Source organism: Erithacus rubecula, assembly GCF_903797595.1.
Source record: "Erithacus rubecula genome assembly, chromosome: 16".
In the NCBI taxonomy this organism is placed as follows: Eukaryota; Metazoa; Chordata; class Aves; order Passeriformes; family Muscicapidae; genus Erithacus; species Erithacus rubecula.
The window spans coordinates 7,955,608-7,968,795 of record NC_136668.1 but is presented as its reverse complement, the minus strand read 5'-3'; the positions used below and the strand labels follow the sequence as shown (position 1 = coordinate 7,968,795).

At 41.7% G+C, this 13,188-nt stretch overlaps 2 protein-coding genes across 3 annotated transcripts in view; one reads left to right on the top strand and one right to left on the bottom strand.

Moving 5' to 3' along the window:
• FNIP1 (folliculin interacting protein 1) overlaps nucleotides 1-13,188 on the bottom strand; it is a 419,816-nt gene that overhangs the window by 59,842 nt on the left and 346,786 nt on the right. The gene's annotated exons all lie outside the window — the stretch shown is intronic.
• FSTL4 (follistatin like 4) overlaps nucleotides 1-13,188 on the top strand; it is a 196,522-nt gene that overhangs the window by 93,478 nt on the left and 89,856 nt on the right. The window contains exons 5-6 of the mRNA XM_079319633.1: nucleotides 8,902-9,092; nucleotides 12,627-12,747. Coding sequence (XP_079175759.1) covers nucleotides 8,902-9,092; nucleotides 12,627-12,747 — 312 coding nt within the window. The remainder of the gene's footprint in view (nucleotides 1-8,901; nucleotides 9,093-12,626; nucleotides 12,748-13,188) is intronic.

The following is a 13,188-nucleotide window of genomic DNA, read 5'->3' as shown; positions in this document are numbered from 1 at the left end:
TCTGTTGCACCATGTTTATTCTACTGTGTGTGTTTTGGCATTGGCAGCACTTGAGGCTTTAAACCCATGCCAGGAGCTCTCTAAAAGCATGGCAAGAGCCTTATCCCAGAGCCTTTAAAAGGATTGGATAGATATGGCCAGGAAAAAATCTGTAAATTAGTACAGACTGCTTCCAACACCCCAAAATTTCCTGCTGGCCTACAGCTGTCCTCCAAATACTCCTTCATAACCCATCACAATGAAACCATGGTGATCAGAGCCTTCCTGCCTTTGCTGATGACCCAAAGGTTCAGCCCATGGAAAAAAACCTGTCATCTAACCATCCTTACAGCAAAAGGAAATATCTACAATGGGTACCATCTAGTTAATTCTTGCTATAAGCAGAGTGTTTTGTTTTGCCACTTTGTGCAGACTGAGTGGAGGCTCCTGGAGTGTCCCACTGTGCTGCCATGGAGCAGCACACACAGCATCACAGGATGGGTGATTTGACCCTGGGAAGAACAAATCACACAAATGCAGATGTCAGACATACAGAGTAGGTTTGCCTTTAATTACCTTTGATTTGCTGAACTGATGAAACAGAAAGAGAGAACACCCCTGTTTACAGGAGTGCTGCTCAGCTGTTACTATCTGGGAGTGTGTCTTTTCACAAATAGGTCTTTTTACTTCTTTGTTTCTTTTTTTTTTGTTTGTTTTGGGTTTTTTGTTTTTTTTTTTTTTTTTTTTTTGTTGTTGGTGGTTTTTTTGTTTTGTTTTGTTTTCCATATTGGAATGCCGTATTATGCAGTATCCCTTATGGATCCCCAGCACCCACCTTGCACCTGCCCAGTCACCTCTCTTGTCTTACTTTCTTCTCTTTCTTACCCTTTATAAAAACCTCACTGTCTTCCCAGGCTCTTTCAATGCAGTGTTTCTCAATCACTGAAGCAATTCATTGCACTGTTTATTTTGGGATGGGATCTTAAGTAATTAGACATTCTTAAGCTAATTTTGTTGTTATTTGTGTCCTAATATAAGGGACATTTTCCTCTCCTGCTCCCATTCTCCCTTGTCTGCACCTTAGGATGCAGCATCACTAATTTAGCTTAATAGCTTTTAAAAAGCAAAACAATACAGTCTGAAGATGAAATATAGTTTAGAGAGAGTAAACAACAGTCACAGAGAGTTGAGTGTTTGAGAGTATGTGTGTAAGATCATATCTCTGTGTGTAGTAATAGATTTATAGCAGAGTGGGCTGTGTTGTGGGTAAATTAATCATTAGAAGCAGACATTTTTCAGTATAGGATCCATGCATAATTCACTCAGGATTTCTGTTATATTTACACTCACCTAATAGTTGAGACAAGCCATGTAGGAGTTATGAGTTGTTTGCCTTGACTGCATGGTGTTCCTTCATCTGCATTGATGTTCATTGTTTCTTCCCTCTGGTTTGACAATAATTTTTAATTTTTTAACACAGAAATAACAGCTAATACTCAGCAGGCAGCAAATATAATCAGAATAGCCTTGTTTGCTATTGTGCTTTCCCAGGGCAGACACTGCAGTTAGTTACATCTTCTTTATGCTGAATAGTTTTTGGGACTGCTATCTGAGTGGATCTTTGGGAGAGATGTCCTGGTGGAATGAGAGAATGAATCATCCACCAAATAATCCAGAAATCCTTGGTTTGGGAATGTGTTTGGGCTCTTTGTTGGCAGTGCAGTATCACCTTGTAGTACCAGGGAGGGTCTGAGCCAGTTCAGGGCGTGGGTGCTGAATTTTGGAAAAGCCACCCACAGCTGATTGGAAGCCAAAAAAGGTTCTTGCAAACATGGCCATGGTCATTTTGTTGCCAACCACAGAAGGATAAAATTCCCAGAAAAGAGAGAAAACCCATTCAGAATGTGAGCTGCCTTAGTGAGAGCCATTGTACCCCCCACAGCTCCTTGGAGAGGACAGGTAAAACATCAGATGAGCACAGCAGACCTGGGAAGGTGGCATGTGGAATATGAGATTAACAGTTTGATGTACCAGATATACATGTAAAAAAATTCAGTGGATGGAAATTGATGCTAAACAAATTAAAAATAAAATATGTTTGCCCATTGAGACTAAGTAATCATTAAAAAAATTGCTCTTAGATGCTTAAATTAGGGCTGGAAGCATTCCTGGGTGATGTGCTATAGACCAAACAAATTATGAAGCTGCTGCAGGGAAAATCTTGTTGAACTCAGTGCAGGAGGTCAGAGTGTGCACATAATCCCTCCTGGCTTTAAAAATCTATAAATCTGTGGCACACTGCCTAGGTGGTGATAGCCACTTGATAAATTGCATTTATTGTGTCTTTTCCCACCTGCAGGCTTCTTCCTGCCTCCCTCCCTGGGGCTGCTCCTGCTCCCTTCCAGGCAGGACACAAATCTAGAACTTGCCTTTGGACTTGCCAAGCCAAATTGTAATTCTTGGGCTTCCCAAGAAAGGCTGAAAATTCATCCATCTCTTCCAGTGCATTTGAGGCTGAGGCATATGATCCATTTAGCTTTGTGCAGTTTGGAAGGTATATAGTTTAAGGTAGAAATAGTTTTTGTTTATAGAACTGGGAATTAATATTCCCATGCTGTAAGTTTTTAATATATTTTTAAAGCTCACAGAGTAATAGATGGGTGCTTTCTCTTGTAATAAAATGAAATATTGAAACAAATATACACTGAGGCAAGCTTTAACTCTTCCAGGTTGTAAATGTCTATTGTTTAACAGTATCTTCATGGCATATATTCCATTCCACTTCTGTGATAAATTTGGTGAGCTCCCAGTTGCTGCTAAATTATATATGGATACCTGATAAATGTACATCTTATTAGCTGAAACACATCCCTAAGATAAGCAAGTTCATTTGGATTTTTATTGTTAATTGCATTTTTTCAGCAGAGGCAACTGAAGGATGTTCATGAATTTGCATGATGTTAAACATCTGCTGCTCTTAGCAGGAACTTCACTAGAGTTTCACTTAACCTGTAAATTCAAATCAGGAGTAAAACAGGTACTCAGCCTTTGAGGTACTTGGTTGTGTGTAAAGGAGGCAGGTAAATGATGCTGTGAGGGAGCAGGATGTAATTAGCAGCATTGCCTAAATGTCACATCTGTGGTGTGTGGCTTCCTCTGTGCACAGAGATGGTCTTCAGTGATGTTTGGAGGCAGCAGGAAGCTCCTTGTGTTATTATCAGGTGTTATAGGAACACTGCAGTGGGGTTATGTGCAATGCAATTGCTGCAGAGCACAGCCTGGTATTTTATAGGAAGCTTTCTCTGAATGATCAGAAGTTAAATGGTTGTTATCACAGATTTTTATGTATTAAAATTTGCATTTTCTCTTCATCCTTAATTGGTTTGCTCAGAGCTTGTATAGAATCATGGAATCATTAAGGTTGGAAAAACCTCCAAGATCATAAAGTCCAACCTTCAGCCAAATATCCCTGTTACCACTATCCCATTGCAAAGGGCTTCATCTGCTCATTTTTTTAACTCTTTCAGGGATGATGACGACTCTGCCTCTTCCCTGAGCAGCCTGTTCCAAGGTTTAGTCACTCTTTCAATGGAGATTTTTTTCCTAATATCACACCTGTAGTATTTATGGCCTATAAAAATCAGAGTTGGGGAGATTCAAAACTCACAAATATCTCTAAACTGGAGAAATTGTCAGTTCCAAAAAGGTTTCTTGATGTTGTCCTCCTGCAGCTGCACTTATTCAGAGGAGTCTGTTCATGTAAATTGTTGAGAAAAGCAGTTATTTTCTTCTTTCCAACCACACAGGAAAATTGGGAAGAAAGTCCAGCTAAACTCTCCATGCATGTGCAGAAACAAGCAATTAAAGGAAGAGGAAGATAGAAAGAGACAGATAAAAAATGTACATGGCAGAATGGGGATTTGCAAAGAGACCCCTGAAGAACTGAAGTCATCTTTAATTTTCCTGTCCCCACGTGAACTTATTCTGTCAAGTCAAACAGAGGCTGTAAGGCAACAGATCATTGGGGTAAAGAGTTCACATAATGTTCAGCAGTCAGATCTTTTGGGACCACATTTCTGCTGTTCAGCCAACACATTCATTTTGTGTGTAGGAAAATGGGCTGGTGTTGATGAGGAATTTTGCCATGAATAGCACAACAATTAAGAAGCCACACTCAAAAATAAATTTGTAACATTTTAGTTTAGTCATTTTCTGATCCTTCTAACAATGCCAGATAAAGCCTGAGTGGAATGCAGGGAAAGGGCTGTTTTGAAAACAGAACTTTTTTCCAACCCCTTTAATTTTGTCTAGAGATGTTATTTTCAGTAACGATATCTTTTTTGCCCTATAGATATAGATGAGAAAACAAATCTTACTGCTCTCATCTCCTGCACTGAATTTCTTCCTGGAGATGAAAACTGCCATAGGAACAGCTGAAAATAGTCAGCATGGTCTGAGAGGATCTGTCAAATAAAATGCCACCCCTGATGCCTCCTGCCTTAGAAATTACACTCTTCAGCTGGCTCCAAACTGTTCTTTATTACCACATATGGTGATGCTGAAGGGTTGCCCAGAAAATTAGTGCCACTGGAGTTCCCCCTTCAGTGGTGGGTTATTTGTACTGAGTTGTTTTCACCCTCCCCAGGGACAGTGAGCAGGGGCACTGTCCTGCCGTGGAGGGTGGGTTTCAGGCAGGTGATGGTGGGATCCAGGAGCCAAATGGGGTTGGCAGCTCTGCATGGGATGCCAGGTTATGGCTTATCTCACCTGCAGTGATAACACACTGAGTCTAATCCTGTGCTGGGAGCTGCAGATTTTCAAGGGCTTGAGCCCAGATCTGAGAGTATATGGACTGGATACCTGTGCTGTGTGGAGATGCCACTCAGGGGAAAGTTCTGGAGAGTTTTTGAAGGGTCACAAGAAGTTTGAATCTCTTTTTATGCTTTCTTGTGTGTTTCTTGATAATCACACACTCTTATACTTAGCCTGGATGCTAATGGCTGCACAGCTTCTCTCATGGGTTTTAGGAAGAGCTGCAGGTGCCCCCCTGCCATTCTTGCAGCCCATATGGTTTTGCTGAAAAATAGCTCAGGAACCAGTGGGACTCAAATCCTATAAAGACTTCTGTGTGTGTTCAGGCTCCCATCTGCTGTCAGGTGATCTGCACATCAGGGTCTCAGAGACTGGTGCTCTGTGGGTGTTATCAGATCATTTTTGATATTTAAAGAAGTACTGACATTTTGAGTAATCATAGTATTGTAAGGCACCTTGCATGGTAATATTTCACTGGGAGATTAGTTTCCCCATGAAAGCCAGCTTTTCACTTCCTCAGTTTATTTTTATTTTGTACCCTGCATTCCTTTGAAGGACACTTTCATCTCCAGCCTGGCTGTTCCTCTGTTATCAGCTTTTACTCAGAACTGGGTTGAAGATTGCTGTGGGATCCAGTGTAAAAACCTGCAGCAATTCACAGAAACCAGGAGTAAAATTTTTAAAGAGGCCAATTATTGAGGGAGCTGGATTAATGATCTGTCATCACAATTTAGCCACATTCACCACTGACCTTTCACAGGGAGGATGCTCTTGATAAATGTAGATCATTACTGAGTTCTGACATAAAAACATAATGGCATTCTGTGTTTCTTGGCAGGCTGATCAATGTTTTATCTGCCAAAGCATGCAGAAGTGCTAAACAGGATGAATTATGTCACTGCTGCAAACCAGAGCAAAAAGCACCATTGCTTGGAGTGAGCAGGGCATGTAAATTCTATAGTTATTTGCCACATTTTAGCAATTAGACCTTCATATGCTGGATTTTTCTTTTACTCTTCTTCTGCTTTACTGTTTTGTTTTGTTTTAAATTCAAACAGTTCAAGGCTTCACTGGGTTTGAAAATGCTCTAAACTGATAAGAAGGACTTGTTTCTTAGGAGATCTTCCCCAGTGTGAAGAGGGAAATAATGGACTAGAATTGAAGAATCAGTTTAGGGCATGACAGAATAGCAGTTTTAGCTCATCCAGAATTTGTCTGGGTGTCTGTGTGTGTGTTGGTTCCCCAGCTGTGTGGTGGGGATGGTAGACACAGGGGTCAGCTGGCAGTACCACACAGGAACCTGGAGCACGTGTGGTGGCATTTCTGATGTTTAGACACAGGGAAGGGAAGGGACACTTCAAAACCCATCTCTGAAGAGCAGTGGTGGTCAGCTAAAATCAGAGAATCAGAAAATCCTGAGTTAGAAGCCCACAGGGATTATCAAGTCCAGCTCCTGGCCCTGCACAGGATAACTCCAGATATCCCACTCTGTGCCTCAGAGTATTGTTCAAAGGCTCCTTGATTTGTGTCAGTCTTGGTGCTGTGGCCATTCCCTGGGCAGCCAATTGCAGTGGCCAGCCACCCTCTGGGGGAAGAACCTTTTCCTAATATCCAACCTAAACCTCCCAATACAGGTTGCAATTGTGAGCAGAATCCAAGTCTCTGGGGAGCTCTAACAAGGAAACCAAACTGAGACATCCATTAGCAGGGCCAGCCAAGGAGAGCAGCCTAAGATGAGATAAACTGCTAATGATGAGCTTGTGTTGCAAAGGGAACTTCTGGGGCCAGTCAGCAGAGAGAGCAGAGGGGGATGAGAAGGACACAGACAGTTTTTCTGATGTTCTTTTTGCTTGGCAATCATGTTTGTAATACCTGGAAGAACAGAACAAGAGCTGGCAGAAGCCTAAAGACAGTATTTAGTAGATACAGTTGGTAGATCCTTGGCATAGTGTAAGAAGATTACAGATGTCAGGACAGCAGGAGAGGGTGAGAAGGAAGGAGAGAATGTACAGAGCTTTGCTCTCCAAGACCTATAAACCAGCTCAGTGTCAGCAGTGGGTCAGCCCACCCAGGTGTCACTGTGTGTGCTGCCTGTAGCTGTGCTGTGCTCACTAATGGGAACCACAAAGCAGAAACAGAAGTGAAAGAAAATTAAATCACTTTCCCTATCCTCATTAGCCCTAGATACATTTCTAGGATTAGCTTTTGACTGAAAATAAAATTCCAGCTCAGAGAAAAAATATTGCAGTAGCTAAAACAGTATTTACAACAGAATAGCTTGATTAAATGGATACAGTAATCAGGTTTTCTCTAAAATAAGCTGGTGATTGAATGAAAAAAAAATTCATACTGCCTTCACAAACCATCAAATGACATGGTTGGGAATAAAGAAGTCAAGAATAATAAACACAACTAATAGTAGCTGAATACCCTTGTTTTTTTTGTTAAATAAGACTGATCCTAAGTGGGACCCAGTGGTTTTCAGAGGTTGTTTAGCGGGAAGGAAAAATTTATCAGCTGCTTAATATCGCTGAGCAGCAAGAAACTCTCCAAACTAGATGGGACTGAGTTCAGGGTAGGAAATAAGCCTTGTCTTGCAATTCTTGCTCATGGAGCAGGAGGGCACTGACCTGACTGGTGAGCACATGTTCAGCTTCTGTGTCCTCTCTCACCTTCACAAGTCATGATGCTTTTGAAGATGTGAGCACAAAATATGGAGGGTGAAAAAAAAAAAGTGATGGTAGATGGGTTTGCTATCAGAGAAATGCCTTCCACCTGGAATTTTAATTAGGTTTTGGTTGGAGTGGGACCAAGAGGTCCAAAATGTTGCAGCTCAGCAAGAAAAGCAGGAACATTAGTTGTCACTGTGCCAGAGTCTTCTGTTATTTTTCAGAGGAATAATGTTTAGTCTTTGGGGAGCTCTTCTACAAGGGTATTGGCCCTTAAACTGAGGTGGGACCATGTTCTCTTAGATTTAAGAGATTAAATCTCTTAGATTTACGATTAAATCTTTGATTTAATCCAACAGGATCAGTGATGGAATTTAAAAGAAAAAAGTTTGTTTTAAAACAAGTATTGCAAAGAGTAAGGCTATTTACACTGGAGGGAAATTCCATTATAGACATGAGGACATCTGAGGGGAACAGCTGAAAGTGTTGATGCTGGTGGTGGGATATGGTTGGTACCCACAGAGTGTGGAACAGCTGAAGCCTGAGGGTGCTGCAGGGTCTGCTCCAAGGCTCCTGCAAGGCACCAGCCACTGTGCTCTGCACCAGAGCAAATAGATTTGCACAAAAAGATAGTTGCCATTTCTCATTCTGCTGAGTTCTGCCAGACAACAGATGAGCAGAAAAGGATAATAATATTTTATATCACTTTGGGCATGTGGACACATTTCCTTGAGGAGAAGAGCTGGGAGAGCTGGATGCTGCAGGCACAGTGTGAGCTTTCAGGGTCTGGAGGGCTCAATCTGATTTCTTCACCCAAGCCAGAGTCACTTCAGGGAGAGTGGCTTGAGGGCTTTTCCCTGATAATAACCTTTTTCCCTGGTCAGGGTCAGGACAGTGTTTATTTCAGCCTGCAGCAGGGTGAGGAGAGCAGGCACTAGTGACACCACAGCTGCAGGGCTCCCCACAGCCCTGCACTCCTCACTGCCCTTCTCTGACTCTACCACCCCAGGCTCTAAGGAGTCCTTGAGATCAGCCCCATGTCTGGTATAGGGTGACACTCTGAGGTGCCATTTACGTTAGTGGAACTTCCTAAACATCAGCTTCCCCAGGTTTATTTTTTACATTATGGGATAAATTTATTCATCTAGGAAAGCATAGAGCCAATTTAATATTTGTGGGATTTACAAAACTGAGTGTGGAAGCCTGTAACTAAAGCCCTATAAAATCTGGAAGGTAACATGCTGGAGAGTGTCCCTGACAGCAGGATTTAGAAAATCTGCCAGCTATTACAAAAGGTAATGACTACAGGAGCTCCTCAAGTGCCGAGCTGAGTGGAGCTGAATATGCAGACATATGTGCCTAATTTTTCCCTTTAGGACCTCAGTCCTTGAAAAAATCAAGGTAAATGCACATGGTCCAGTAATGCTGTCTTGTCTCTCAGGTGACAGCTGCACAATGGCAGAGTACAGCCAGCTGAAGAGCAAGCTGCTGGACAGGCAGGCTGGCCAGCAGAGCCCACCCAGCAGCCTGGCCAAGGACAGAGCAGCCCAGAAACGCTTCCTCATCGAAGAGCTGTTCAAGCACTTGGATCTGAACAGTGATGGGCACCTCAGCAGCTCTGAGCTGGCTCAGGTAGGTTTGTTCTTCAGTGAGAATGGAATTATGACACAAGCAATGAGTCTCTCTGCATCTCCCAGGAGTCACTGTTGTCTCAAGCATTTGAAGCTCGTCTCCAAACAATAAAACATGGCAGTTTTCCAGCCCCATCCATACTCCTCAAAATAGATAATAATCCTTGCTCTGCTATCTGACATCTTCTGAAATATTTCCAGTTCACTGGCTTGGGCAGAATTAATTTAGATTTTTTAAGTGCATGTAAGTTAGGCAGAAATCTCTCCATTCTTCTCCCTGCCTTCTGAACTGTGCATTAGCGTAGAGTAATGTGACAGCAAAGTTGGAATGTTTTTCAGCACGTTTATTGTCCTAAAATCCCTGGGCAGATGCTGAAATGTTAATTAGCAGAAATTGATAGAAAAGATAAGAGCTTGAAAAAAATGTTATTTGTAATTTCAGGCATGCTGTGCTGTTGGAATTCATCTCATTGGTAAAGTGAAGCAAACAGTCATCCTGGGCACTTGATCTGTGTCCTCAGCTTGCTCTTTGCACATTCGGACTTGGGAAAACAGTCCTCTAATATGTCTTGTCATTCCATTATGTCATCCATGAGAAGAATTAGAAACAAATGCCTTTTAAGAGCCCTTTGGAAGCCAGTCGTATCTGGGACCTATTCCAGTTTCCAAAGCTGTTCCTTCATAGAGTTATGGAATGGTTTGGGTGGGAAGGGACCTTAAAGCTTATCTCATTCCACCCCCTGCCATGGGCAGGGACACCTGCCACTAGACCAGGTTGTTCAGAGTGAGTTCACCCTTGAGTGTCTCATCTGCACTCTTACTTCCCAGGGAACACAGAGTGTGTTGCAGGCATGAGCCTGCCCCTCTCTGAGCTCACTCCTCTCCAGGACAGTTTGTGCTGCATTTTAGTCCTCAGGCTGTTGGCAGGATGCTTGATCCTTTCCACACAATGCAAAGTGTCAGCATAAATTCCCTTAGATCTCGGGGCTGTGAATACATGCAATATTTCCTCTGAAGGCAATGATTTTTTCATAAAGACATAGTAGCTATAAGAAAACACTTTTATCTGAATTCAAAGCCAGCTTTTACATAGTGGTGTCTAAGTGTCTGTTCTACTGTCTAATTTTTTTGCCCTTTTTACATGAAACTTATTTTATTGGGATTTTAAAACTCTCATAGAAATAAAGGTTTGGTAGCCTGCAAGCAATTGTTATTGCAAAGCAACACAGACAGTGCTGTAAGATTTGCCTCAAAGTTCCTCTGGGCTTTGTTTGCAGATGTGCCTGGAGCCCAGGTCTCTCTCACAAGTGCATGAAAGACTTTGGCTACTCTTATTTTAATTCTTCTCACTTATCAAAATCAGTAAATGTGCCTGAACATCTGGAGCCCACTTCAGTTTGATAGACCAGAATAAGTTCAGCCTCAGCCAGGAGCCCTCTCACCCAACCATTCTCCATACAATCTGGCCACCAGCATGGCTGGTTGACAGTGAGATCACCTCTCAAAAGACAAAATAATGCAAATTAATGCACAATTAAGATAAGGCATGAGTGCCTTTAGTCCTGAGCTGAGTGACTCTGGTCTTGAGCACCTTAGTGCCAAGCTGGGGACACATCTGTGGGGCAGCTCTGGGTCTCACAGCAGAAGGATTCACAGTTTGTTTGTAGCTTTCCAATTCTTTATTTTTCTCTTTAATAAGATGGTTTTTATGTGCTCTTACAAGACCTGTTTATCCACCCAGGTTTCAAGGGACATTTTTTGTAGGTAATGAACAATTTTTAATAGCCCAGGTTATAGTCTTAACAGAACTATTCTTTCCTCTTTCTCAGGTAGATTTGTAATTGATTTGCATTAGCTCTCTATTTTTAAGCCCTCTGCAGCTTTAAATTTCCCCCAAAGATGGCAATTTCATTGCCTGTGGGCAGAGGAAGCTGGGCTGAACATGATGCAGTGAGATCTTGTTTCCTCAGACTGCTGGATGAGCTGGTGTTGTGCCTTTGCTTTGTTTTATTTAAAAGAAAAATAGTCTCTCGAGCTCTATAACCTTGTCTGCAAGCAAAAACTCAAGGCAGGTAACTTGCACTGCTGCAGTAAAAAGCAATTTTTAAGACCTGAAAATGGATATTTAGGAGGCTCTTTGCAGAGGGATTCACCCCAAAGGAGAATGTCTCCAGGGGGGATGGTCCTTCATCCATGCAGCACCCATTTGTTCTCCACAACAGAATTGCTTTGAGCAAAACAATGGCAACAGATGGCCCATCCCCTTCTGTTCAGAGCTGGTTTGCCTCCTGTCTGCTGGTAGACTCTAACCAGTATTTTCCCTCTGGACCCAACACTGAAATTCCCATGTAGTTTTGCAACCATGGATATATAAGGCTATTAACAATGGTGGTAATTGGATTGTTTTTTCCATTTAAATCTTTAATGTGTTTTAAAGTCAGATTTATAAATCAACTAAGTGTGTCACAGATTTTCCACTGTTTTTTTTTTTTCCTGATGTAGTAAAAACTTGTGAGTCTTATGAAAAGTTAATCAACTTTCTGTACAAAGGGTAGATAGAGGGAAATTTCCATCTTTAGAGGATTTATCTTGGAAGTTATGGTTGATCTCACTTTTATTGAATATTTTTTACTTGCTAGGTGAAGGGTCATTTTTTAGCATTATTACTTTAAATTGCTTCAACATAATGGGTCAAGACTAGAATAATAAATAAAAGAATCCCTGGCCTACAGAAAAAAGCTTTCCTGTCTGCAAGATGCAACAGTTCAACAGTTTTCTTCATGTTCTACAATAAATTCAGAGAATCCAAATGATATGTTGAAAAAACACAAGAAGCAAACTGTCAAGAGTTGGAAAAGCACATCAATGTTGAGTAGTTGCCTATTCTAGTCCTAAAATCAGGGAATACAATTTTTTCCTTACTTAAAGGGGAGAAAGGAGGAGCACACTTTTGTTTTTCTCTGTTGAATATTTATTTTTCAGTCCATTTTCAAAATGAAAATGTGTTTCTGTGCTGCTGGTAGAGGAAGGGGCTCTTCAGTCCATGGTCCATGAAGGGCTGCAGGAATATGAATATCTTGGTAGAAACAAAATATGTAAAGATAGATATGATAATGTAGGATTCTGGTGAATGCCAGGGAAAAAGCAGGCTTGGATTTTCTCAAGCTGCTCAAGGAAATCATGAGAGGAAGAATTATAACAATGACTAAGCACCTGCTGGATGTGTGAGAGATGTGATGTTTTCATGAAAGCGTGGTTGCCAGGGCTGTTACCTGCCTTGCACCAATGAAATTACTTCTGTTCTCAGTTCCACAATCTACTCTATAGAAGTGTCATTTAATTCTTTAATAAAGGGCTTTTTGCTTCTCTTCTGCATGAAGGAAATATTGTTGCTACATCCTTTTCACCGCTCTCCTAGCATGGTAGCAACATGATAATCTACCTATTTATCTAAGTCCCCAAAGGTCATTTCATGGAAAATCTACCAGGTGTAGCACTACATTACATGTAAGGTTACCTGTTGTCTTTGCTGCAGCTAATGAAGAAGGAGGGCCTGGAAGGTGATTTGCTGGGTTGTACAATTGAAGACCTTCTCCAGTTTGATGATTACAACAACGACGGGCGCCTGACCCTGCAGGAGCTCTTCACAGCCTTCCGTGAGTCCCTGCTTGAGTGCCTGGCTGTTTGGAGCATGTGAATATCTGTGAGGGCACTGTTGTCTTCCTGGATGATCCCTTTTTTGTCTTTAATGCCATGAAAACACTTTGGAAGGCTTGTTTCCAAAGGTTTCTTGCTCCACAGAGTAAGCATGAAGCAGGAGGTTGGTACAGGTGTGTCAAGTTTATTGTTTCCTTCTGGTTTTTGTTGTGCTTCTTGTTGATGGCAAGGGAGAGATGGTAGCCTGGCCAAGGTCTCTAGTCCTGAGTGTGGGATTTGATTTCTTTAAACAAGATGGAAACCTCCAAAGATGCTGTGATAATATGAGTTAGTTTGCTGGGGGAAGGTGTTTACTGAATATTTTGCCTGGGAATTATGTTTTTCTATATTTTGATTCCATGTTAAGGAGGGTGTTAAAGTGTGCAGTCATGATACAAATA